The 27,270-nt window shown below is 34.6% G+C and overlaps 2 protein-coding genes, 2 long non-coding RNA genes and 1 pseudogene across 6 annotated transcripts; 2 read left to right on the top strand and 3 right to left on the bottom strand.

Moving 5' to 3' along the window:
* The first annotated feature begins 1,630 nt into the window (after positions 1-1,630).
* On the top strand, positions 1,631-7,482 carry LOC142529108 (uncharacterized). Of its 2 annotated transcripts, none has more exons than XR_012815836.1 (4): positions 1,631-1,752; positions 2,132-2,178; positions 5,059-5,161; positions 7,308-7,482. It is a non-coding gene; the product is annotated as an uncharacterized LOC142529108 (long non-coding RNA). The 2 variants fall into 2 exon arrangements; XR_012815834.1 differs by having other exon boundaries at positions 1,637-2,046.
* LOC142529081 (cellulose synthase A catalytic subunit 7 [UDP-forming]) lies at positions 5,283-10,589 on the bottom strand. 2 transcript variants are annotated; one of them, XM_075634485.1, is made up of 13 exons: positions 10,432-10,589; positions 10,123-10,318; positions 9,371-9,567; positions 9,144-9,249; positions 8,923-9,043; positions 8,559-8,825; positions 7,990-8,335; positions 7,640-7,903; positions 7,316-7,528; positions 7,004-7,214; positions 6,680-6,876; positions 6,223-6,576; positions 5,283-6,138 (listed from the first exon to the last, which is right to left on the bottom strand). In XM_075634485.1, exons 1-13 carry the CDS (start codon positions 10,504-10,506, stop codon positions 5,557-5,559), a joined length of 3,129 nt encoding a protein of 1,042 aa, XP_075490600.1. In that variant the 5' UTR covers positions 10,507-10,589; the 3' UTR covers positions 5,283-5,556. The 2 variants fall into 2 exon arrangements, with proteins under 2 accessions (XP_075490600.1, XP_075490592.1); XM_075634477.1 differs by having other exon boundaries at positions 5,286-6,138; positions 8,923-9,046.
* A 1,754-nt stretch (positions 10,590-12,343) lies between these two features.
* Positions 12,344-15,807, top strand: LOC142537439 (uncharacterized; annotated as a pseudogene).
* Positions 15,808-15,923: 116 nt separating this feature from the next.
* LOC142529096 (protein AE7) lies at positions 15,924-19,272 on the bottom strand. The gene is made up of 5 exons (XM_075634493.1): positions 18,933-19,272; positions 18,399-18,504; positions 18,217-18,316; positions 16,728-16,773; positions 15,924-16,251 (listed from the first exon to the last, which is right to left on the bottom strand). The coding sequence occupies exons 1-5, from the start codon at positions 19,054-19,056 to the stop codon at positions 16,151-16,153; spliced, it is 477 nt and encodes a 158-aa protein (XP_075490608.1). The 5' UTR covers positions 19,057-19,272; the 3' UTR covers positions 15,924-16,150.
* A 5,799-nt stretch (positions 19,273-25,071) lies between these two features.
* Positions 25,072-25,764, bottom strand: LOC142537361 (uncharacterized). The gene is made up of 2 exons (XR_012818531.1): positions 25,482-25,764; positions 25,072-25,394 (listed from the first exon to the last, which is right to left on the bottom strand). It is a non-coding gene; the product is annotated as an uncharacterized LOC142537361 (long non-coding RNA).
* Positions 25,765-27,270: the final 1,506 nt, after the last annotated feature.

Here is a 27,270-nt window from a genome sequence, read left to right as displayed (position 1 = left end):
AGAGGCTGATTTTCGAAAATAGCTTATGATGGTGGCTAGGGTTTTTCTTCTCAACTCTTATTTATAATTAACCATTGACCTAATTATCATAGTATAACAATTGGGCCCTTCAATTAACATTAATGGGCTTGATTAATTAATTGGGCTAGTCACACTAGTTTAATCCATTAATCAAGACCCATTAATAACTTTAATTATTTAATATGTTGGACTTGTACTCCTACAAGCTCATCAAACATATTACCCACCATATTTAATTTATTAATTAATCAACTCAACTCTTGAGCTTAATAAATTAAATACATTATAAATTCAACATTTGAATTTATTATTTAAATTGTAAATCCAACTCCTCGAATTTTTATCACCTCCAAAATTTAATATTTAATAAATCCAACATTTGAGTTTAATAAATTAAATTATCAAATTTTACAAATTCAACTCCTTGAATTTATTCTCTCAAAATTTAATTATTATAAATTCAACTCCTTGAATTTACTATATAATATAAATTCAACTTCTTGAATTTATTCTCTCAACGGGAACAAACGATCCAGTGCTTATGTGACCCTCAATGGTTCAGGGATACAGCTAGCCGTGGGTTCACAACTCATTGTGATTCAGGACATAATCCTTTATTCGGGCTTACCCTAGTTAGCCCCATTCTTTTCATCAACACCTTGATCAAGAATGTCAGAACTCATTTCTGATTGCACCCATCGGATCATGGTAAGAGAGTCTAGTAGCATCGCCCCATGATCCCCTAGGTATCACTGATAGTGCCTACAAAAACAAGTCGATTATGATTAACGTACAGTACGGTCCCTTCATCTCATATATCCCGATCGAATTTGCAACCATTGGTTCATCGAGGGTTGCATAATAATTCAATAACTATGTGACAACTATAATAGTGGCATCGCGTGTACTATTGGAGAACTTCTTCTTCAACGTACAGCTCATACTCTGGCCAGAGATTCCATGCACTATTATTTCATTAGATCACATAGGATATCCACACCCGCAGGTGAGCGGTGAATCCCCGACTACAATGCACTGGCTCCTATATGTGTCGCAACTGTACCCAACCTCGCCACCTGATGACTCTCCTGGAGCCGGTAAACGAGTCAAAGCACAGCCCTAGCATATAGAGCCTCAGTGTTGTCCCGGGTCGTAAGGACTAATGGTGTACAATCATAACCACGGACTTATCCTCTCGATGAATGATAACCACTTGGAAAGTTCGAGGGAGGGTTATTCGGTATAATCATCATATGACTACCCATCTGCATATTTGGACATCTCCATGCCCTTACCAAGAAAGGCAGTACACAACATCACAGATGCTAGTCTCGAGCTAAAGCGACCTTTATCCGTGTTTTAGGCGGCTGAATCGACTAGGAACGAATTTAGAATATGCAGTGTTTACAAACGAGTTTCAACATCGAATTACGATTCATTTGTATTAAAGCATAATCAAGGACTTTATCTATGCTGTTTGCATGGGTATACAGATAAAGTATAACAAGACCATAAAAAGTTAAATTATATTAAAATAAAGATTGTTTATTACACTTGAGTCAATAAATTCCCTAGCCAACCGTTGGCTTGCAGGGCATCTACTCTAACAGTTTGATGGAATGCGTGAGCCGGACACGGTTCTTTCAGAATATAATGTTTTTCCTGGATTTGTTAATACCGTTTCTTCGGCCAAGAGGACTTGAGCAATTCTACTTCAGTACAATGGCTGAGGTGATTTCTGGTGTATCTGAGTTGCCTGATGATTTTAAGAGTGGGGACATATTGACTGCAAAGTTGTTAGTTTGGGAGGCTGAATTTGGTTTCGGACCTCAATGATCTATGATTTTGATTGTAATAATGGAGCTGAGATACGTTGTGTTGTGATGTTAATCATGCTAGAATTCTAAATACTCTGTGATTGGTGTTGGTTAAGGAAACGTACTCTGTGATTGATGTTGGTTAAGGAAACATTTTCTTTTTCGTAAGAGGGGCCGGCCCTTCTTCAATTATGTCCCAATCTTCTAGGCAAGATACTGTTTTTCGTTATTAACTCGTTCTTAAAAATTTAGTTGCATGTGAAGCGCTAAGAATGAATTTTTTCTTATATCAGATATATGTGTAGTGTAATCCAAGGCAGATCTTCAAGCGGCTCATAAGGTATACATACTTTACTTGACGGTGTCAGTTCAATTTTCCTTTCCCGGTGGCTCGACATTTCTAGTATCTATTCATTGCATTTTTGCTTTCATGCGTTTTATGTGTTGTTTGTTTCTCCACCAAAGCAGACTAATTCAATATCTGCTCTCAAAGATCTATTTTGGTTGGTCGATGCTTATCTGAAGTTGGGGTTGAGGTTAAAATTGTTGGTGTATCGTGTTCTCGCACCCATCGAAAGTTTAAAAATTTTGTTCTTGGGCGCCGTGTGTTTAAAATATTCATAGGACGTTTTGGATTATACCTTCGCGTATTAAACGTTGGACACCAAACTATTCCGGTTTATATGCGGAGATAACCCTTCTTGTAAATCCATATGAACGGATCTCCTCTTTGATTGCCTAATTGGGTCCACGATCGAAGACTGTTTTCCTCGTTTGCTTTGCACTAGAAAATCCGAACAATTTGTGCATTGAGACTGTAGCCTCCGAATTTCGAAAATCCGGAGACGAAGCGACGCGGCGGTAGAAGAAAGGAAGTGGCCGAAACTTTCACAATAATTTGTGAAGTGGCCGTGAGTTCCATGATTCATAGCCATGGATTTATTTTTTGATTAATTGATTATTAATCTATTGTTAACCAATAATTATTGATTCTTAATCAATAATGAAACAAATCAAATTTGTTTTTGTTGCAAAATTTTTCCAAAATTCAAGGGTGGCCGTAGGTTTTTTTTCAATCGGAAAGGAATTTTGTGAAAAAATTGTGTGCAAAAAAATTAGGTTTTGTATTATGAGTCTAGTGGTGTATATATAGAGTGAGACTCATAATCTAATTAAGAGTTACTCTCCCACAAGGACTCTAATAATTTCATTATATTTAAACTCCCATATAATTAATATATAATATATTTATTAATCTTTAATAATACATGATATAATAATATAATATCATATACTAATATTTTATATCACCATATAAAATGTATACATATATATGTATATTGAATTAAATAACCATTATTTAATTTATAAATTAGCTCATTGGTTAATTTAATTCTAGAATCATCTAGAATATTTATGGGAATTTGTGCATGTTGGTAGTCACCACTACTAGTACAATTATTTCATTAGTAAATTCTCGATTCACTAAATAAATGATTTCGAACTCATTATAACTCCGATCGACAATCCGAGAGCGTCGATGTACCAAGAATACAAATCTTGTTCATATAATGAAAAATGAAAATTTCGAAGATCAAAATTTTCATTTACCAAAATTGGAACTTACTATATATGGCAGCTGCCAGTTTTGTAAACTTTTTTACTAAAACAGGCAGTTCCATTCTCATTCTTTATTTAGCTGAAACAAGCAGTTCCACTCTCATTCCTTATTTAGCAACCATGCTAACTTTCATTTCTTCCATCGTATGGAATCGGTTCATAAACTCCTTTATAAGCTTCATGTTTGATCTCCATCAAACTATAGTCGCCAAATTCCAACTCCTTGAAATTTGACCATCTCAACGGGAACACAGAATCCGATACTTGTGTGACCCTCAATAGTTCAGGGATACAGCTAGCCGTGGGTTCACATCTCCATGTGATTCAGAATAACATTTATTCTTATTTAGGTTTATCCTAGTTAACCTCATTCTTTTCATCAACTCCTTGATCAAGAATATCAGAACTCATTTCTGATTGCACCCATCGGATCATGGTAAGAGCGTCTAGTAGCATCGGATCATGGTCCCTAGGTATCACTGACAGTGCCTGCAAGAACCTTTAGTCATGGCTAGCATACAGTATGGTCCCTTCAACACATATATCCCGGTTGAATCTGCAACCATTGGTATATCGAGAGTTGCATGTGAATTCGATAACGATGTGATTTATCTTTGAGTACTAATAGAAGCATGATATGTGCAACTAGGAAAACACCTATCCTTAAAGCACGTTTCTTCATCCGGCCAGAGACTCCTTGCACTATGAACTCATCAGATCACATAGGATATCTTCACCCGTAGACGAACGGTGAATCCCCGACTACAATGCATTTGCTCCTACGTATTTTGTAACTACACCCGACCTCGCCACTTGATGACCCTCGATGGAGTCGGTAAACGGATCAAAATGCATGCTAGTACGTATAGCCCCTACATTGACCCGAGTCAAAGGACTAATGGTGTACAACCATAACTGCGGACTATTCTACTCAATAAGTGAGAACCACTTGGACAGTCCGAGATAGGGTTGTTCAGTGCATCATCATATGATTACCCATCTGTGTGAATGGACATCTCCATGCCCTTGCCAATGAAACATGGCGTTACATCACATATGCTAGTCTCGAGCTCGAGCAACCTTTATCCTTGTTTTAGGCAGCTGATTTGACTAGGAACCTGTTTAGAATATACTGTACACTTCCTAATGAGTTTCATGGTCTTATGTTGCGATGCAGACCTAATGGTACCTATTGTATATTCAAGGACTTTATCTATGCAGCTTGCATGAGTATACAGATAAAATATAATGTCATAATCGAATAAAATCGTAAAATATTATTAAAATAAAGATTGTTTTACATTAGAGTCAATAAAATCCATAGCCACAAGTTAGCTTGCCGGTCACCTACTCTAACAAAAATAACTGAAAACGTGATGTTTTCTTATAAACTTGACATGATCGGGTAATAAGCTTGTTTTTGGGGAAACTATTACCTACTGGTGATATAACTTTTTTTGGTTCATAAACCTGCTGAGATTGATTAATATTCAATATTTTTGTGCAGTAGTGGAGAAAATACAACTGTTGGTCTTCTTTCTCATTGATTTTGTACTAGTTTTTTTAACCCGATGATAAATGTTTCGTTTTTTTTTTTTAGGAATTTTCAGGGATCCTGGTTTTGTTATGTGGTGGTATTTTGACAGATTTCTCTAGATTACCCAGAGGACTTCGTGGGAGCATAGTTATAGGGTATCCATGAGGTACATGCTCAAATCAAAGCTTGCCAACATTTTTAGATTAATTCCAATTCACTATAATTTTTTATTCAATCCACCTTGTTTAAGTGATTTTTGCCTAAATAAATTTTTATGCTAAATACTCGTATGGTTCTGCAAAGCAACCCTGGGGAATTAAACACATGGACCTAATCAAATAAATTAATCAACAATCAGCAAACAATATCCGTCTCTGAATTATCTATTCCAGAAATGTACAAAATTGTAAACAATTTTTGATACTTGAGCAAAATTTCACAGCTGTCTTTATTCTGTATTTGTGCAACTCCGCTTTGTTGAACAACACATTAGATCCTCAAATATCATAAAACACACACCATACTACATAGGTGGCTTGCTGAAATAACGGAATCAATATTTCAGCAATTAATCCCACATTGCTTGGTGTTAGGCCCCATAGTTTTTAGTATGAAGGGATCGATTCGAACCCAAAGCAAAGAGAAGATTGAAGCTAGAAGCACTGACCATATAATAACAATAGTGGGAGTCCTATTTTGCCTGCCCATGAGACCTTTGAGGAATGGGTAGAGATGCACGATCACCCAAAAGGCAAAGAATAGCTTTCCGAATAGGGGACCCCATGACTGATACCCATTGTTGATGGCATCCGAGATTCCAGCCACAACACCAACAAGGTTTATTATCAAAATAGTTGTTGGAGGGATAAGGAGTGTCGTCCACTTGAAAGCGTATAGCTCCCCAAAATCCTCATCATCTGTTGCCTTGGACGTTACTGTGAAGTTTGTGTCTATTCCTGCCAAAACTTTTAGAAGGCCTTGAATAACGGCGAATAGATGAGCAGACACACCACCAATCACCCAAAACTGCTCGTTCCTCCACCATTCCTCTATGCTAACTCCACTCCACCTTAGCTCTAGAATACCCGTCACAAATATCGATAGGAAAAGAGCAATAAAGAATAAACTTGCAAAGGTGCTTATCTGGAACATGCAGAGAAACAGAGAAATCAGTTCACAAAGACGTATCGACCGAATATCATTGATAGGTATTGTATGTAAGAATACCTCTGGCATTATGAACTTTCCTGTGAGCAAGCAGATAGCAGGGAGGGTACAGTAGGCAAGAAGTGGTAGAGATGTGAAGGGATAGACAGTCGTGTTGACATATGCAAATCGTTCAAGCCACTTTAAGTTTCCTTCTTTGTACCCATACCATAGAGGGCTATGGCGACTGAAAAAGATCTCGACAGATCCAAGAGCCCATCGCAGCACCTGATTGAGACGATCTGATAGATTAATTGGAGCTGATCCCTTAAATGCAGCCCTTTTAGGCATACAGTAAATGGACCGCCAACCTCGGCAATGCATCTTGAATCCTGTGAGGATATCTTCTGTTATAGAGCCATAAATCCAGCCCAGCTGCATCATGTTCATGATGTAATTTAAATGATGGATTAGTTATAAAAAGCTGCAAATTTATGGGGATAATAATATGCAACTCATTTAGGGATGTCGGCAGTACCTCAGAACCCCATTCTGTCTTGTCTTCATAACCACAGCTTATGACGTGAATGGCTTCTTTTAGCAAAGCTGCTGGGCTTGAGGAAGGTGGAACACCACCTTCAATCATTAAAGTTGAAGTCACAAATATTGGTGATTGTCCAAATTTCTTTTCAAAATTCATCTGAGACATTAATATATCCTGGTCTTCATCGAATCCTGTTTCACAGAGATGCAGGTTCTTATGTTTCAGTGATTTGGAACAGAAATTAATTATCTTAATCCATCAACGTGTGAAAAATCACGACAATTTAAATGGCTAAATTATGCAATGACTTCAAATAACCTTGAATGTTTGCCCCTCCGTTGAGATCATTATTAGAGTACTTTGGAAGCTTTTTGCGACGTCCAAAGCACGGGCAGCAATCACAGCTTACCATTTTTGGACGCTTAGGACCCTTGGGTGGTTCATAGCCGTATAAAGCTTGTCTTCTAAAGACACATCCCGTCCCAACATAGACAGGACCTTGAATACCGTCTAGACCTTTCATGTTGATCTGCAATTAGAAAATGATTGAAAGGCTGTTGCTATTATTCATATCTTTACTGCTCTGTTAACAAGTGTTGACTATCTTTCATTGTTTTTGCAGAGACTTACATCAAAGAAAACTGTATTTCTGTTGGCGTATCTGTCGTGTTTATCTATCCCGTCAAACTTCTGAGGGAATTGGACATAACAAACTTTCTTTCCAACCTGAGGATCCATCAAAAAACACATCGCCTCTCTTACAGCCTTGCTGTTATTTAAGTAGTGGTCACAGTCCAAGTTCAACATGAACGGAGCATTGGTAAGAACTCCAGAAACTCGAATCTGCGAATTTGGTGGCGTAAGAATAATTACGGTGATGAAGGATTCTGACTACGTGATTTGGCCATGGATGAATTGGAAAGCTAAAAGTTACGGCGTAGTGATGATATTTACCAGGGCATTCATTGCACCAGCTTTTTTGTGATGCTGAAAACTTGGCCTCTTCTCACGAGAAACATAAACTAGGCGAGGAAGTTCACGTCCTTCCACATCAAGGCCTCCATTTTGGCCTAGAAAGACTTGAATCATACCAGGATGATCCTTGGTGTTGTTTCCAGGCCATGGAGTCCCGTCTTGCATGATCCATCCTCCAGGAGGAACTTTAGTGGCTTTTGCAACCAGTGCATTTATTCTGACCTTGAATTCCTCGTATTCTCTCTGTTACACATAATAATAAGCTTTTGTAACTTTCTCATTGTTTTATAGTCCTCAGGATGAGCAAATTATACGGTTTGAGATTATACCTTCATAGCTCTTCGCTCCTGCACAAAAGTTGGTTGCACTTTATCCTTCAAATAGTCAACCTTCTCCGAGAAATACATCTCCGGTGCTCGAGGTTCTATAGAGAACTTCTTACAGAAAGGAGCCCATTTTCGAGCGAATTCTGCTGTTTCTGATAGTGCTTCAAAGGTACACATTGAAGCACCATCATCAGATATATAACACGAGATTTTGTCAACAGGGTAGTCCATTGCAAGTATCGAGAGAACCGTATTGGCTGTAACAAGAGGCGGTTCCTTCATGGGATCTACTGTACTGACAAATATATCGACTGGAGATAGCATATTTGGTTCACCTTCCCTTTCATATCTGCATAGTTTGTTAAACTTGTCACTGTGGAAGCAACTACAATATTTTCTACGTGTTGCTATATCTGTGCTTGTATCCTATATTTCCTTTTCTTTTTGTTTTTTCCTTTTGTTCTTTAGAAGGGCGGATATTGGCTTAATATATAAAGTGGAGGTTATATGATTCAAGAGTACGATTAATTATCTTGCAAAGTTTTTAGTTTCTGCTTGTGATTAATTCTTACCTGAGGGAAAGGCGATCAACATACGTCTCCCTATCAACGGGGAACCATTTTGGAAACTGATCGAGGATCCATGAGAAAGCAAACCAGATTTCACAAATAATAGAAGTGAGCCAGAGGCCAAGTGCATCATGTACGGGATTCAAGATTCGATAACGAAGGAAGAAGGCCAGCACCACCAGCCTAGTCACGATCACCATTCGGTAAGGATTAATTTTGCTTGAAGCAATTGGCACTTTTCTTGACAGCGGCTGTCTTGCTTCATCTAAACTGCATTTCATACACATGACCGTTCGAAACTCCGTAAGATTATAGTTTCATTAGTTTGTGATAGAGCCAACAAAGAAAAGAAATATTGAACTCATACATGGCCATTTCCGGATCAGCGGAGTCATCATATTCAGGCCCCAGATTTCCTTGCTGCATTTTCCAATCTTCCATTCTTTCTTTCCAACCCATCTCCAGCTTCTTATCATCCCATCTTCCACCTGCTGCAATTTTAAAGTTTATAACTCACAGTGAAAATTTTGTTATGAAATTTCATTTTTCAACACATAATCCAAATAGTTCTACAACAGTTCTTTTTACCAGTTTCATCAGAGACTGGATATGGATGCACGCGTCTGTGCAGAGAGGATCCCATCATTTGATCTCCACTGTAAGCATGACTTGAAATCGGGAATTCTCCACTAACCTTCATTTTGACACAAAGCAACCAGGAGTAACTTCTCTTGGCAAAGAAGTATCGTACCGCAGTCGGAAAGCTACAGGTTGAAAAGATGAAAAGAGATAAAAATGTGGTGAATTGTTCTTACATGACGGGAGCGACCACCAGCTACAACAGCTGGATATTGAGCATTTTCCTCGTCTTCTGATCCTCTTCCATAACTCATCTTCCCATGGAGCATGGCTTCAGCAATGTCGGTATTAGTTTTTTGCTCATCTATGTTGAATTCGTGTTCAATGTCATCGATATCTTCCTCATCATCATCTCCCTCGACCCTCGGACTCCCTTAAAATCAAATATCAGAGGACTACTATAGGAAAATTTACGAGACATCCCAAGAGACTTGGATTCCCAGGTTAAATTTGATCTTGAGCTCAAAGAGAATTCGAGTTTCATTCTCTAAAATATTTGTTGAATCTGTATTCTGTCTTTAAAAACGAAAGAAGAATGTTTATCTTTTGCAATGTTGAGTCACATGTCATCTATTCCTGTATTTTGAGCACAAAGCTGAATGTCTTCTTTTCTTGTTATAATATGAGGAAGAATCGAGAAACACAAAGCAAATGACAGAATAATGATTCGGTCAAATTTTCAGTTATATTTCTAAACAGTCAAACGGACGTATTTAATTTAGCAAGTTATCAAACAAAATAATTTAGATTCAATTGGAATGGTTTTATTCATTGAAGCTTGGTTCAAATGAGTTAATCTTGAATATGAATTAAATACTTTTAAATTGTCTTTGGTTACGTGCAAAATGTCTCTGCAATTGAAGCATGCTACGAAAAATGCAAATTTGGCATTGTCATGAAGGAAATAGTGCTAGCGTGGTGCGTAAACCTCTAAGACGTTTATATCTGGTTTTGCACTGTGGGCACAGTTGATTGCCTTCTCTTCTCTCGTACTCGTAGCACGGCCGGCACACTGGGAAACCACACTCGTTGCATGCCACAAAGAGTTCGCCATCCATGGTTAGCCCAACCGCATCCCCACATATCTCACAGACTTGTCCGTTCAGATTTTTCTGTGTCTTGTGCTGCAAAATCCATCAGAATAACTTTTCTTGCTTACCCTAACGAAGATTATGGTTTTCTGTCGACCCTTATATTATGTTGCATGCATACGTACAGGAAAGGTAACGTTACATACCTCTTCGTGGCCATGGATGACAACTAACTCGTTCCGGTTGTGAGAACCGGCAACGAGACCGGCACTGGCTTCCATCGTGGGTGGTTGTGGTAGTAAAATGTGTGTGTGGTAGGGTATAAGGAATGGAGGTGAATTGTAAGGAATATATGGTAAAGGGTTCTTTTTAATACATCATTTTTGGGCTGAATTTGTATCACTTTCTTGTCTATTTTGCCCACCTAATGAAGGCAACATCTGAAGTATATTTTCTGTTGGTTGCAGAGTCTCCATTGCCTCCAAGTTAAGCTTCTTCTGTTTCAACCACCTTAAGCTATCTCTCTTCGGTCTTCTTTTACAACTATCCCTAACCCCACCAAGTCTGACTACACTCCATATATTAATTTATTAGTGTATACTCTTCGGGCTTAACTTGTGTTTATTATATTAAAAAAAATTATTGTTGATAATAATAGAATAGTAAAAAAACCGTGAATGGATCCAATCAAAAGAAAATTAAAATAATGCGCAAATTTTTATTTATTTTTTGTTTCATTTGAATTTTTTTAAGATTATTCTCATTAATAATATAAATTCATTTTCACATAATAAATAATAAGTCGTTAGCTCAAGATTATTCTCATTTACACCAAATGATTCTCAGGTGTTGATTAATATACATGGTCTGTTCTACTCGGTTTTTTAAAAAGCTCGTTTAAATGGTTTTTTTTTTAAGTTCGATAAAACTATTGCTTTTTAAAATACAAAATTTTATTATTTTCAAACGAATATGCTTTTATAAATATTAAATAAAAATTTTTGAGTATAAATATGATATACTAACTAATAATGAGCTTATTTTTACTAATATTATTTAGTAGATCTGTAGGAAAACAATTAATTATCGCAATTTTAATATTTTTATGTTCTTTAGAACTTGAAATTTATTAATTTAATCTTAAATTTATAGTAATTATATCTTTTTATTTATTGTTTGACTTAAAATAATTACAAGTATAAAAAAAATTTAAAAAAAAATTATGCAGTAATTTTGCTCAAATTTGAAAAAATTGAGGCTTGATCTCAACACTTCTAGGCGCTTTACGTCTTTTACAACCTTTGTTATGATGTATGGTTATGGACCCAAATTTTGATTATGCCTAAGCTTCACAGAATGACAATAAATTTACCCAGAATCGACAAAATCTACATAAATATATTAGTATTAAATTAAATAAATAAACTAAAAATGTGAACATATTGTACAACGGATGAGTTAATAATAATTCTTTTGAACAAATACGATATAACTTAAACTATTTGATTGTAAAATATATATATTATTTTTACTTATTCATTTATGTATTTGGTTGAGATATCATGCAGTATGATATATTAGACTTGTTATGTATCTCTTGATGCACTCAAATTTTAAGAATAAATTTATTTCTATTTATTTAAAAATAAATAAACAGGTTTAGCCGAGCCAAAACAAAAAATTTAACGATCTTCCCATCTTCATACATTTTTGTCTGAATATTCATTGTTTAGGTGAAGCTTCGCAAAGCTTGACACTATCATTGCCTTGGGCAATGGTGAATATCTCATTCTAATGTTATCTGTTAGCAATCAATTTCCTTTCTCTTGCTGTATGATTTTTGTGTTCAAGTTACAACCAACCCTTTCCGACTTGTAACTTCTCGGCAGATGGGAATCCATGCATGGTTGAAACTTGAAGATGGCTAATTTGTTCGACGAATTTTCTCATCATTTGTTTAAACGTAATATGTATTTTAGTTTGTGGCATCAGTTTTTCATATTTATGCTTTTCATCAGATATATATATATATATATATATATATATATATATATAGAGAGAGAGAGAGACGGACTACTAGTAGCAATTTTTGCTAGTGAGAAATAGCAGCTATAGTGGATGGATAACGACAAAACACTTGAGCTGACAATTTTGCTAGAGATTCTGCCTCTAGTTGAGTTCTGCTGCATCTATGGGTCTTTCCTCCATCCAAACAATTTGGACAAGGTCATTTTCCTTTTCTTGTTTTGGAAACTTTTTTCTTCTAAATTTCTCTAGTTCGTTGTTTGAGCATATCGTGGGTTTAATGAAGTTACCAACAAACTACTTCATTGATTTTCTGTTGTTTTATGCCTTTTCTTTTGTTTGTTTTGTTTTTTCAGACATCCATGATAGATTACATTCTTCGTGTAGCAGACCCCGGCAGTGGCATGGCATGCAGAGGTATTTGCGGATTGTTCCTTGCGATGATTAGTATTTCTTCATTGTCTAGAATGTTATAATGTGTGTTTTTATTACTGATGAATTATATATTCTTATTTAAATTTTAAGAATCAATGAATCCCAGCCATTATGCATCTTGGATGGTGCGCCTTGGTGGAGCACGACTGATACTGCTCTTTTTTCCTTACCTTAAATATGATTATGTGTTGTTTTATGCTGGCATGATGTTTGGTTAGATAGATTGCTGATGTTGCTGATGATATTGAGGTTGGCGTACACTTCAACCCATTTATTACTCACAACTACCGAGTAAACAAGCTCTATTAGCTATTTTCGTCTATATTCTTTTGAGTGCTAAATGTATTTGGATGTTTGGACTATTTACATATAGTTTTGTTCAGTTGTGTTGAACTTTTGGTGCAAATTCTTTTCTAGAGGTTCAAGTATGGTATTGTCCGAATGCATGATTTGGTTCAGGATGTTTTAGGATGGGAGAGGTTCTACTTGAGTGGCCGTTCTTAGAAACCGGTATGTCATTCTCTTTCTTATGGTTGTCTCTGATCTTTCCTCCATTTTTCATATGCGAGCTAATGTGAAGTTATCATCCACCATACAAGTAATTACATTTGAAACCATATTGTTACCTGCTTTTGGTCATCCCTCTGGTTTTGTAAATAACTAAAGCGAGACTTGGATTTTGAAGCCACTTGATTCTTTGTTCAAAAGTTTGTAATTGATAATGGTTCACTGCGAAGAAATATTTTGGTTATAAGATTACAACTTATAAATGTCTTGGACTTTTTTAAAAAATTATTTGTCACTAGAATGAATTAGAAATTACTCTTGCAACTAATTGATGAAGCTAGGTCAAAGAAATAGAAATATATATCAGAGAATCTCTCAAAAGGCAACATTTAAAAAGAAATTTAAGCATGGAAGCTCTGTTATCATTGCAATGATTTTTTATGCTTTTGTGCTTTAGATTTGATCTATTTTGTTGGGGTATTAAGGGGGGCATTGCAATGATTTTTTATGCTTTTGTGCTTTAGATTTGATCTATTTTGTTGGGGTATTAAGGGGGGCCAATGAAGATTGTGAAGGTAATAAGAAGAATGATAGAATGGAGAGAAGATGTGTTTAGAAGACTTGTAAGAAAGTATGATTGGATCTGGACTCCTCAATTGTATCTTGTGTAGAAGAATATTATTGTTTTCAATGTCATAGAGAGCCTATAATTTGAGTGAACAAGCATTTCTCCTTTTGTTTCTCAAGTGTTGACTCTCTGTACTTACATTATTTTGTGGATTGATATATTGCTGTGATTGCATTTCATTGTGTAGTCATGTGTACCATTTATGCCTTCCCCTATAGTCAAACTCATAAAAATTTTGTTTATGTGAATTATCAAATCGGACAGCAATCAAATATGAGGACAGTTCATATTTAGCTCATTCTTTTCATTTATTTTATTTTTGCAATCATCTATTTTATTAATTTAGTTCTACTTTTCCCAATATACTTTATTCTTTTAGTTGATACAAGCACACATATTAGGTTCATATCTGCCATTTGACATCATAGACATTTCTATTTCCCAGGTTAATATCATATTGGATTACTTGGGTATAGCAGAGCTGAATTCTGTAAATTTAAAGGCTGCAACTTCTGCAGCTCTCCTCCTTTTACCTTCAAAATTCAGTGAGGTTAGTCTCACGTTTACCGTTTTATATATTTTTCATGTCTGTTATGTGAAGAAAATCATGAAGCATTTATTGTATGATCTGTCAAAATTGCAGGAGGAGTTGTATGCCAAAATATGTGGGCTCTCATACATGGGTGACATTCAAATGCTTTTTGCAGAGGATAAAAACAAGGTCGACATGACGAAAACACCAGCAAGTAATTTCAAAGAGAACTTAACTTTTGATTTCATGCATGTGTTGTGCTTATGAGGCTGCATCTGTAGTAGTCCTGTCTTCTATATAATCCTATGCATTTAATTTTCCTACATGAAGGATGGTAAAAGTCTTCCACTTGCATGGTGTTATAGTTTTAGGATGCTGTTTTGATGTCAACCAACCATTAAAAGTTATATGCTTATCGTGAGGATATATCTCTTTACTTCTCTATATGTATCACAATCATTTAATTTAGAGAGAGCTCCTATTCTCAAGCTGTGTTTTTGAAGTTTTATCCTTATCTCATTGAGCTTGTCACTGTGAGCTTTGGCTATTCTAAAAATGATCACATCAGCAAAAAATGAAGAACATAAAATATTCTTATTTTTTTGCGTCGGTCCATCTGATACTAAAATGAAAGGATATCTCAATTTCCTAAAGTCTTGATTTAGCAAAGAAACCTTATGGTCTTTTCATGTTTCAGTACCTAATCTGTTTCAGTTTGTCAAGTCAAAAAGATTGTACAAGGACAGTTTAATTTATTCCAAACTATGTATAAACCAATACTGGAAGAACATGCTGCCCAGGACTTGCTTAGATACTCATCTTCAGCAAAAATAATATAATGCAGTTTAGTTCAAATCTTAAAGATATGTTTCTGAAATTAATTTTCACTGTTAGGAGTTGATTTTCCCTGGACTTCTTACCTCCACTTCCTGCTATTCCCTTGTTAAGCAAACTGAGTTGTTATCTATCTATTTGTATGTTGTATAAACTTGGAAATTAATTGCATACAGAACTTGGAAGTGAATGGTGCATTGAGGAGTTATTGACATAACATCTTAAAATAGGTGACATTTTGAAAACATCAATGTCTGATGAATTTGAGTTATTACCTTTTATGAGAAACTCTTGCAATATTTCAAGTTTATAAATTTGTGTATTTTCGAAGTTTGTGTAATGCTTTAGTCTGTTAGGAGATTATTACATAATTGTGTCTGAACATATTTGATCTATTTTTTTTTTTTTGGGTAAAACCAGGACTGCGAGTTGTCTATTGTTTCTACCTTACTATCTTCCCTTCCTTGGCAACTCAGAGGTCTCGTGGGTTCTAAACTTGGAGAAAAGAAAATTACTAAATGTAGCTGGTATGATGCATGTGCTCTTTTCTAAGAATAACTTAATTAGTATTTGGCATGGAACATTTACCATATCCTCAATTGATGCATTTGAGGATAATGGTCACTCGGAAGGGCAAGGAAAAAAAATACCACGCAACATGTAGTATCTCTGGTATTAAGTTGTGGACCACGATAATCAAATGTGAAACAACTCAAGGTGCATCCTTCTATCATGCATACAAAAAAAAAATGTCACGGTGCATCCTTTTATTCATAGGTGAAACAAATAAGATTGATGTGTGGACTGTAGTGCTTGCCCGGGCAAGCTACGAGTCAAAAATCCAATTTTCAACACTGATCAAACAACACATAAAAACACAAAGTTCAATCTGTACATAACTATAAAACCACCTTTTCGTAGCTAAGAAATCACGAGTCCCTCCCTGTAGTTGCAACATTCATCTTTATTCATAAGATGGTGCCAAGCATTCATCAACCATTTCAACGAGATTAGGATTTTCCAAAGCTGCAGCAACACGTTCTTTATCGTTCAACTGTTTATTTACTGCGAACAAAGAAACTGATTGTTGAATAAATATCCAGAGAATCGTAAAATGGCAAGAAGCAAATAATCGGTGCTTATTACATTTTATTTTGAATAACTGCACTACAACTTAAACCGGAGATGGCTGCAAATCCAACAGATGTACACTTTTAAGGGAAGAAGATGGAACCAGCAGCGAATCCATATACGCTAAAGGCAAAATAATGGTGGGATTGTAAAACATTGGAGCTAAAAGCTGAATTTTGAATAAAGTTGAATTGCGTACTGGTTTAAAAGTCAAGCTTATCATGAAAGGCCGTATTATAGTTTCCCATATTGAATTTTCAAAGATTGACACAATCGTCTAGCCAACCTCCCCAACCCCCGGATTTTTCTGTGCTACATGGGGATTTAACATCATGTAGTATCGCAAAATGCTCACAATAAGCAGTGGAACACACACACACACACACACACAGAGAGAGAGAGAGAGAGACCTGCAGCTTCGGTGGCATGAGTACCAGGTGCTACTCTGATGTCCACCTGGGAAAAGTAACGAAGTTACACTGCCATTAATTTTAGAGATCATGATGAACTGACAATTGAATACAGTAAACAACAATCACAAGTTAAGAAGTTAAAATCATCAAAGCAAAAAACAGTTTCTACAAGTTCGTTTGGAAAAGTAAATATTGTTAAAATCGGTTGCAAAACTTCCCATATTATCATTGTCAAGAGAATCAAATCACTGTCCATATCATGACTAACTTCAATCAATCTATACTTACACCCATGGGCCAATGAAGCCCATTCATCATTTTTAACTGTTAATGAAATGCTAGGATGAGGGTATGACCCTCGTTCAAGATCCAACTGTCCGATTTTAATTTGACTATGTGTGATCCACATTTCCTTTGACCCACAAACCCAAATCAATTTTAGATCATCGAATCTAGCATTAGCACAACAAGAACTCAAACCATTTTCGGTTTTGCGTGAATAAAGAAGAGACCGTACACAGGTTTTTCAAGTCGCTGAAAATTTTAAAATGTGTTTTACAAGAGAAAATTCCTCCAACGGGGCCTGCACTATGAGCAAGCTGGCGAAAACCGTTTCTTTTATCCAGTTCTGCAATAACATGGCGAAATAAAACCAACTAGAAAAGGAAACTGAAACAGCAAATTTTATTTTTTCTTAAAATCAACTAACAATACTTAGCACCATACAATATTTAATAATTCCAGCATCAGCATCAGCATCAGTGAAACATGTTTTCATGCTACACGTGTGTTCCTTGTTACATGTCAGAAAAACAATCAAGAAAAAAAACAGAAAATTCTCTGTAGAAGTTTTATTTTAACAAAAATGCTTAATAGCTATTAGTAACAGCGGTAGGTAATATTTTGCATATCCCGGGTTTCAATAGTCGTATGTCATTGAAAAAAGGATTCTAATACCTGCCCCAAGAAAAATAAAAATTCTAACCTGGAAAAATTTTAAATAAAAGGAACAGCCAGAAACCAGTTGACTTATAAATAAAATGGAAAAATATAAAGCTAACCTAAAAGTAAAACATATTTTAACTTGCTAGAACAGAAACATCTTCCATTAGAAATTAAAGACATGCAGAGAAGCTTGTAAAGACATCTAGTCATACATAATCAAACCAGTATCATGGTTTTGCAGCAAAGAATGGATTGCTGCTCCAAATTAAATCCCACATCAAAACAAAATGATTTTAGAAGGAGCCTCGAAATTAGACAACAAGGAATTCGTGAAAATAGTGTAATGATTCAAGTATAATTTGGTAAATTCCTTCGTCCCGTATCTAACAACCGCATCTGGGAAACTAAGTTTGAGAGCAATTACTACAAACACAACCCAACATATGACGACTAGCATTGCAGTATACAAACAATGATTGCGCACCCACTCATTCATCAATAAGGACCAAAACCTGACACAATGAAATTTATGGAGGCATACTTTGTACCGAGGCGGTAAACATCGCATCAGTTTGACCCGCAAGCATAAGCCAATTACTGTGGCCATGCTGCAATGCTCAACCGTCGGAGTAAAAGTGATCCTGGAGAAAAACCCTTTTTAATGAGATTGAAAAAATAACAGCAATACCCAAGGCAGAAACACAGAACAAAAAAAATTTCTACCTTACGTGGCTCTGCTTGTCATCCACCTCAATAGCATCTTCTGTTATAACCTTCAACTCCTCCAAAGAATAAGGATGCTCTGGATCTTTTATGTCTCTTACATGATGTGTGAGCATTAAGAAGCACAAAATTTCCACACCATGGACATGAAACAAACTCGTTTCATATAGTGGTTTTCAACATTCTACTAAAAATTTGATCAGCTCACATTAGCGAACTGGGGAGAAAAGGATACCGAAAAGGCGCAAACAAATCTTTTTTCTCACTAGAAGCATATTTGCTGAACGTGATTTCATTAAAAAATTCTGAAAATCAACATGTATCTTGAGAAAGCAAATCAGTTGATACCCATATGGTAATTCTCAATCTATGACTACCTAATGTTCATAGAAAGGCAAAAGAGTCTTAATATTTATGAGATGGTTAAAAAACTTCGACACCCAACAAACAGCCAAAAGCTCCCCCGAAAACAAATCAATATGAGAACAAAGCTCAGTGGGTCAAAGAAATAAATCCACATTACATAAAGGATATCAAATATTTCTTGTTGGTCAATCGGCTCAACCGCGTATTCATCCACATCACCTGGTGGAATTCGAGCTCGACGTTCCTTTTTCTCATAAACAGTAGGGTTGGCGTTTATTAATCCATCGACCATGGTGATCTTTATATTCCAAGTCGATTTTTTTTGCTAATAAACTGGAATTGGGAACGGCGCAAGAAGAATGGATGCCTGATTGTATCAATTTGGACAAGAACCCTGAATTCCCAAAATCGTTGTGCGCTTAAGCTAGGAAGCTAGAGATTGGGCCTATAGACACTAGGCCAAAAATGCCTTGCTTTCATATTTCTCCCGTCCAAAAAGATAAAAGTGTCGGTAATACCAATATTTGGGATAAGATGGATTGAAATATATTTTATTTTCAAATAAAAGAAAAAAAATTTTAAATAATCATTCGTAAAAATTGAACATTTTGGCAAAATATTCAAAAAGATTCACATCTTCTTCCATTTGAGAATGATTCACTAGAAGACTTTAATTTATACAACTCCTCGTACAAACCTATTTCAAGTTAGGACTTATCTGTTGCCTAATCGAAACTCTTAACACACTCTCGATTGTAGGCCGCAATCTCACAATCCACATAATATTTAATGTCTTTTATGTCAAGACTACAAACATTATCTTTAATATTTTTGTGTGAAGACTCGCTCATTTAAACTTTGAAGCCCAACTCTCATGTATATATGTGAGTGATTGTGTGTGAGTATTTAATCTATTACAGTGTGTGTATCATCACACTTAAGATTGATCTCATTCTAGCTAATTTCTTTATATAGGTGGTTGCTCATGTTTTGAATCCCCTTCGAAGTTTGTATTTGATCTTCAAGATGTTGTATTTATGACCTCCAATGATGATATATACGTTAGTCACAAGAATATGATCATTTGAAAAGATTTTGTACTGTTTCGATATTGAAACGATCATTTCCATCTTGCTAGTCACTTTTCCCGAGCCTAACCTCTTTTGAAGTCCGCTGCCAGTTGTGTTCGTGAGCAAGACTAATAATTCAGTTGAGCTTGTTAGCTAGACTGAACCAAACTGATGAGGTCTGCTAATCATTTGTACACTCCGATTCTGTAATGTTCGAAAATCAGTCTACGTAGACCGCATGTATGAAAATTATTAAATTGCTAAAATATTTTAATTAAATGATTTTGGATGCATGAATGATATATTTTGAGTGACTAAATGATTAATTGTGTAATTTTGCTCGATTTCATAATTTAAAGATCTTCAGGCAAATATTCGATGTCGGACAGGAGAAAGGAGATCAGTGTCGACTAAGGTGCTAAGATTAAAAATTTATATTTTTATTTTAAGTCAAGAAATTATTTATTTTAAATGATTTATAAATTTTAGCATTTTAAAGTCGAATTTAATTTATTAGGCGAATTAAAAGATTTTAAGTGTTTAAAATGTAAATTTTTGAAAATCAAAGATTTAATCCTTGAAATTATTGTGAAATATTTTATAATGATTTTTATGTCTTTATTAATTTATTTAATTAGTATTTAAGTGGAAATAATGATTTTTTTTAAATGGCAATTTTTGAAAATAGATATATTAATATTTTAAATTAGAGTTTATCTTGATCATGATATTTAATTTTTTTAAAAAAAAGTTGTGGGATAATTTAATTACCTAGCTAATGTTTAGATTATTTATTAGAGATTTATTTAACCCTAAACTAATCTAAACTAATCACAAAAGAAAACTCACGCACACAATTCACATAACACACATAGTAAACACACACAGCCGTGATGTTCTCAAGCTTAGGAGACTAGGACTTTTTGCACCATCTTGGCTTCTACCATCAATGATTACACTACCACATCCATTAATCCTAAAGTTTTACGTCACTTTCGAGCAAGAAAAACAGCCGCAAATGTCGCTTCTATTGGCCTCCGTCTTTCCGGCAACGATACTCGTATATTCGAGCATTTTTAACGCAAAGACACGTTTCTAATATTTTTTTTACACAAATCAAATCATATTACGTGTGTGTTGTGTTTTGATGCATGAAAATTATATTGATCAAATTATTTGACGATTGGATGAATATTTTTCAAAGTATTTGATGCTTTCATGCTTGTTGAGTTTTGCTACGATTTCTAAGGGACACGTTGCCATTAGGGGACTTTAAAGGGCTAGAAAAAGAGTCATTTAAGCGGGAGACGATGGCTGAACAGAGGCTTTGTGCATGGAAGGGCTCGACGTGGCTAGGGTTTTTAAGGGTTTCTTGGGAGGAAGGGCTATGGTTAGGGGCTGCTGCACTAGGGCTCAGCCAGCCATGGTCCTGGCCCTGCGCGCAGCTTGGTTGAGAGGTTAGGAGGAGTCCATGAAAAGCTGGACTCGTGGCTCGGTGATGATAGATGGTGCGCGAGTCCTAGGTGATCAAAAAATGTGCACGGTTTGGGGTTGGGTGCATGGCTGGTTTTAGTTGGATAGGCTGGTCCAGAAGGGTCTAGGGAGGATGACTCAGGGTCAGAACGGGGTCTGGTGCAGCAGTGGTCCTAGGTGGCTCGGGGTTGGCAAGATGGAATAGGTGCGCACGGCTTGGTTTGGGAGAATGGTTCGAAAATGGCTAGGAAAAGAGATGGGGCTTGAACCGTGGTCCACAGGGGTTGAATCATGGTTCACGAAGGTATTTTAGGGATGAAAAGTTTATATTTGAAATCTGGGAGAAAAATGTTAAGTTATGAATTAATTCGGGTTCAAAACGTGTTTCGGTTTAGTTATTAAATCGATTAAATCGAGAGGCTCGGGTTTACGTCTAACAAAATTATTAGAAGTAAAATTTAAATTTATATGATGCTATGAGATATCAATAAAATTACGAAAAAGTCAAAATTGGGAAGTTCAAGATCCAAGGAAAAATAATCATTTTACGTCTCAGGTAGTTCGAAAGGTCTGGCAGTGTCTCGAAGAATAATAATACATGTTAAATAAAATTTTAAAATCTTTATGATGAAAATATGATATTTTTATGATATATACAAATGTTGTATGATTTTTCCCAGAAAAAATGTTATTTTACGATTTTTAAATGATACGATATTTTATAAATAAGAGAAAAGGAAAATATTTTGAAGGATGTGAATTGACTGGGACAAAAAAAATATGATATGATTGGGGATATCGTGAGGGAAAAGACCTCAGAGGAAGCCCGTTTACCGGAGAAGGCTCAAGAGGGAGCCCGCGATCGTATTTTCATATTTGGTCAGAGCCCAGTGACGAGAGTTGCCAACGCCCCACCCCCAGGTACTTGGTGTAGCTAAGACTGATCAGTCGACCACATGATGATATGATTACAGCTAGTCACTTTCAAGGATCAAACTTCACCCAAAATGATATATGATGATGAAAAGTTTTATGATTTAATGATTTATGATATGATAGATGATTACGAGTTTCTACGCCAACTTATTTTATTGAAAAATTATTTTAAAGATGCATATGCTCGTACATGTATTATTTGTTACATATGTTTAGAATTATTAGACTAACTAGGTTTGGATGGTCGCGGACGATGTTGATTTTGAGGGTGACGCTGACGATTGAGTGGATCGGGTCCGACAATACACTCCCGAGGGACTTTATTTTCCGTATTATATTAAGATTTAAAGTTTGAAGTAAAAGATTTTGAAGATCATTTATTTAAAGATTTTATGCTTTATTTTGAAGTTAGTCTTGGATTATTTTAAAATTAAAGTACGATTTTGTGGTTGACGATTTAGGGATTTTTATACATTTGAGTTTTTAAATATTATTTTTATGTTGGAGGGTTTTGCGGATAGAAGAAAATGTTTATATAAAAAAATCTCCTAGTATTTATTTACATTTCTAAAGTTAAAAGTAAGAGACGTTTCAGATTCAGACTTTGATTTGAGAAAATGATTCGTAGATTATTGTCTTAGTTTCGTAACACATATTGAATGGTTTCATTCGGATAAACGAGCTGATCAGGCTGACCAAAATACCGCAATTACTCATACACAACTGATTCTTGTTTATCAGTCAAACTGATGAGCCTTACTATCATCAATTTGCCTAGATAAAATCCAATTTAGCCCAAGTGACGTGGAAAAAACCTTGTTCCAAATTGAGTTTTTTCAGTCATTGTGGCGGCTAGTCATTTGCCTCATAAAGCTCTAAGATATCATCGAAATATTGCAACTATCCAGATTTTCAATTTGGCTAAATTTGAATTTCAGTTTCCATATTGAGTTAAAGATTTTATACTTGAGTAAATATATTAAAAACACAATGAAAAAATTTGTTATTATCAAAATCAAGATTGTTAGAATTTCTAAAACCCAACAATTACTCTCTTTTTATGATCACAAAATTTAGATAAACAATAATTTCAACAAACATATTCTGGTATTATTGATAGAGCTTGTCGCATTAAAATTGAGAATATTTCAAAATAGAGGGAAATTTATCCCACATGGCACAAAAAATATTTTCCTCTTTTTATTTTATAAGAAATTACTGTATTCAAAATCATCAAATACTCTAAAATTTAGGGGTAGCTCTTCCTTTAATGCGAGATCTTTTTCTTATTTTTTAAAAAATTTAAGTTTTGTTTTGCTTTTTATTTATTATTTTAGAGTATTTGATGATTTAGAAAATAATAATTAATAAATTAATAAATAAATAGGTGGAAATAATTCTTATGACATACAAGATAATTTACCTCTATTTTGAAAGGTCTATAATTTTATAATTTTATATCACCCAAGCGGGTTTTGATGCCAAATCATCAATTTCTGGCGAGCCGGGGTTTTCCAGCAAAATCGAACCAAAATTACCAGAAAGTTAAGTATACAAAACTAAGACTGTAATTTGACTAAATATTAGACTAAAATCGCAATCATACAAATATCAAAGATTGAAAAACAATTTTTTTCTTAATTATTTAAACAAAATTATAAAGTTATAGCAGTTACTAATGTAAAAATAGGTTGAAGTGAAAAATATCTAAAAAATTTTAAGAGAAAACACCAATTATTTTTTAGTGTTTGTCTGATGAGTAGATCTCTTGTGAGACGGTCTCATGAATCTTTATCTGTGAAACGTGTCAACTCTACCGATATTCAAAATAAAAAGTAACACTCTTAATATAAAAAGTAATACCTTTTCATGGATTACCCAAATAAGATATCTGTCTCACAAAATATGACCCCTGAGACCGTCTCACACTAGTTTTTGACTTGTCTAATTTTGGTTGGTTAAAGTTTTATTTAATTAAAAAACAACTAACAAGTAACATCTAAGCAACTAATTAGATATTTTTTGAATCAAAACTCAAACTACCAAAAAATAACCAAAATTTGAAATTAAGTAGATTTTGTAGCTAGTACACAACATGCTCACCAAAGAATTAAGACAAATATAAGTTTAAAACCATGTGAATTGCTAAGTATTAATCTTAGACCTGAAGGGATTCTTGCTTAAGATATCTTATCTTTCTTGAATACGGAAACCTTTCATTGTCTGACTTTTTTGAGTAGATTTGAGAACAAAGTGGCTCGTAGCTTTGCGCAATTTATGATTCATCACCCTTCATCCTTGTATCGGATTGGAGATTCTTACTCATCTTGGTTAATGAATGTAGCTTTGAATGATCTTTTATAATGAAGTTTGATTTGATCCTCAAAAAAAAAATAGACCATGAAACCAAAAGGCTAGTTACTTTTGTTTAAGATATCTTGATACATTTATTTAAAAAAGACGTCTTGTGATTTGATCAACAGATGCAAGATCTAGTAAAGGCATCTTATGATTTGATTGTGAATGCAAAACTTAACAGTGAGAAAATAATTTAGCTTACATTGCCAGTGATAAATGTAATTTCTCACGTCCACACGGTTCAAATTTTTTTTTTTTCAAATTGGAAATTGAGAATAAACGGATCATATAGTTTTTTTTCAACTTTCAAGCGAAAGCTTCTGTTTATTCCAAAATTAGATTTATAATGCAGAGAAATTTTTCACTGAGTCTGTTACTGTTATTGTATAATGTGATGCTATAATATTTATTATTTATATTATGTCTCGGTGGCTAGTTTTCATTATATATAAATGAAATTTATAGACAAATTATCTGGACATGTAAGTAAAAAGTAGCTAATTAGGCTGTTTGGCATCTCACAGAAATCAAGTTAGAACAATTTGATACTTTAAATACTTGTTTCAAGCCAACAGGACGAGGCAATTGACAATAATCCATGCACAGAAGGTGACACTTTGAGCAAGATTGACAGGCCAATATCTGATCTGCGGGGTCGCTTTGCTTTTTGGTGGCTTCTTGTAAACATTTGACCCTCCTTGAGCTCCTTTCTTTGCATGAACAACTTCAACTCCTAACCCTTGTGCATTCTTATCGATTCCCACACTTAGTTTCCTCACATGAAAAGTGGCATCTGCCCAAAATACCAAAACAAATTTCGGGTTATATATAAAAGCATGATGAAGTACCATTCTTTATAAATATTAGTATGTATGTTTACCTGTTTCGCCGGCCTCGTTTCTTAGATCGAAAGCTATGGCAGCTAATATTCGTGTAAGCATGGTGAAGATCATGAACCATGAAATTAACTTGGTTCTCATAGTGAGTATTGTGATTTTGTTGGATAAGCTATAGGGTGAGTGATTTTTATGGAACCTCGAACGGGTTACATATCAAGGGAGAAATCGAATTTTTTTATCAAATTTTTAAAAAAATTTGTGTATGGATGATTGTCATGGATGCTTTATAAAAGTTATATACAACCAAGAGATTATGAAATCCAAACTGTGGAATCTCAACTTTTAACATTTGAGTGTAAAGAAGCATAGTGCAAAATAAAGCAGGAAGCTAAAGCTGTTTAAATGATCAATAAAAGGAAAAAAGGGTTTGCATGGGAATCGTATAACTTTATGATAAATAATATAATTAATTGTTATAAGTTATTTTATTTACAATCTTTTATTTTTTTTTGTTTTTAGATTAATGTTGGTTCGTGTCGACACTTTTATTCATTTGACAACTAAGAATAAGAATTTTAAAGAAAGTGAAAATCATTTTGTATGGTGATTAATAATTATTAATGCTGAGGGATAATTACATAATGATGAATATGCAAAATTTTGATTTACAAAATTATGATCAGCTTGTATAATATTATTTTTAATTGAGGTTACACTTTTTAGTGGCATCTAACATTTGGTTATACATATCATCTCATACAAATTTCAGTGGAATAATATATCATTTCAAATTTCAATCATTTAATTAATTTCCTTGGCACCAACCTTTTTGTAAATTAGTTTTTACTAAATTGTCCTTATGACGCTTCAGCGTAGCATGTGTACGCACGAGAAAAATCTTTGGAGTTGGTGCATATTTTCCTTTGTCTATGTGTAGAAATGAAAATCAAAAGAAACTAAATTAATTAACTTGTTTGTATTTTCTTCTGTTATTTGTAGGAATCTTGCCAAGAAGTGCAAGCTATAATCAATTCCTTGCAACCTCGTGAACTTCTCATTTGAAAGTAGTAATTCTTATTTGATGGATTGAAACATCACATGATTGTACTCCTTTATTGTGTTTTAGTAGATTTTATCGATTGGTTGTGTTTGTTTTTATGCATTTTCCTAAACGTGGTTAAAGACAACTTTGTTAACTAATGTTGAATCTTGATGACCCTCTTTTAAATGAATTGGACTTGAATGATCCAAACATGCTAAAAATTGATCACTTCTTTACACTTGCATAAGATTGGTCCAGCTAACTTCAGTATTTTCCCAAGGTTAGTTAATGATTTCGGTATGGACGGTATATATTTACCGATAACGTACCAAAAAATCGGTATGCCGTATGTGTTGGTAAGAATGATATGAAATATATATCGTACTTAATTTCGTTATACTTTCGGCATGATATCGATATCTGTTTTCTATGTACCAAAATTTTCGGTATGGTATACGGTTTTTTTGAAAAAACCGATATACCCTTTGAAAAAACCGATTTACCGTACCGAACCAGCCCTGCATCTAGCATTTGGTTATTCCTAGAAAAACTTGTACCACCTCCTTTGCCAGGAAAATTCTAAACTTGATTGTGTAAATTAATTGGGTTATATATTAATTAAATTTTTTTTTTTTCCAATTGATCAAAATCTAGTGTTAGTGCGATAAATTATTTTCTTTTTTTTTTTTTCGTTTTGTCTGATTCGCACCGGAGTTTTCAATTTCGACCATATTTGAAAATAAATAAATATAATGTTCAACACCATAACAACTATCTTCCAAAAATCG

This window comes from Primulina tabacum, chromosome 2, assembly GCF_025594145.1.
Source record: "Primulina tabacum isolate GXHZ01 chromosome 2, ASM2559414v2, whole genome shotgun sequence".
NCBI lineage: Eukaryota > Viridiplantae > Streptophyta > Magnoliopsida > Lamiales > Gesneriaceae > Primulina > Primulina tabacum.
The sequence above is the reverse complement of the archived record's forward strand: the minus strand, read 5'-3'. Positions and strand labels throughout refer to the sequence as shown.

Coding starts and splice junctions, on each gene's coding strand:
- LOC142529081 (XM_075634477.1), bottom strand. CDS start 10,506: ATGGAAGCCAGTGCCGGTCTCGTTGCCGGTTCTCACAACCGGAACGAG. Junction 7,529..7,639: donor CTGGTGCAATGAATGCCCTG/GTAAATATCATC, acceptor CCAAATTCGCAG/ATTCGAGTTTCTGGAGTTCT. Junction 6,139..6,222: donor GAAAGTTCATAATGCCAGAG/GTATTCTTACAT, acceptor TGCATGTTCCAG/ATAAGCACCTTTGCAAGTTT.
- LOC142529096 (XM_075634493.1), bottom strand. CDS start 19,056: ATGGTCGATGGATTAATAAACGCCAACCCTACTGTTTATGAGAAAAAG. Junction 18,505..18,932: donor TGACCAACAAGAAATATTTG/ATATCCTTTATG, acceptor TAATGCTCACAC/ATCATGTAAGAGACATAAAA. Junction 16,774..18,216: donor GTTTACCGCCTCGGTACAAA/GTATGCCTCCAT, acceptor TACTTTTCCCAG/GTGGACATCAGAGTAGCACC.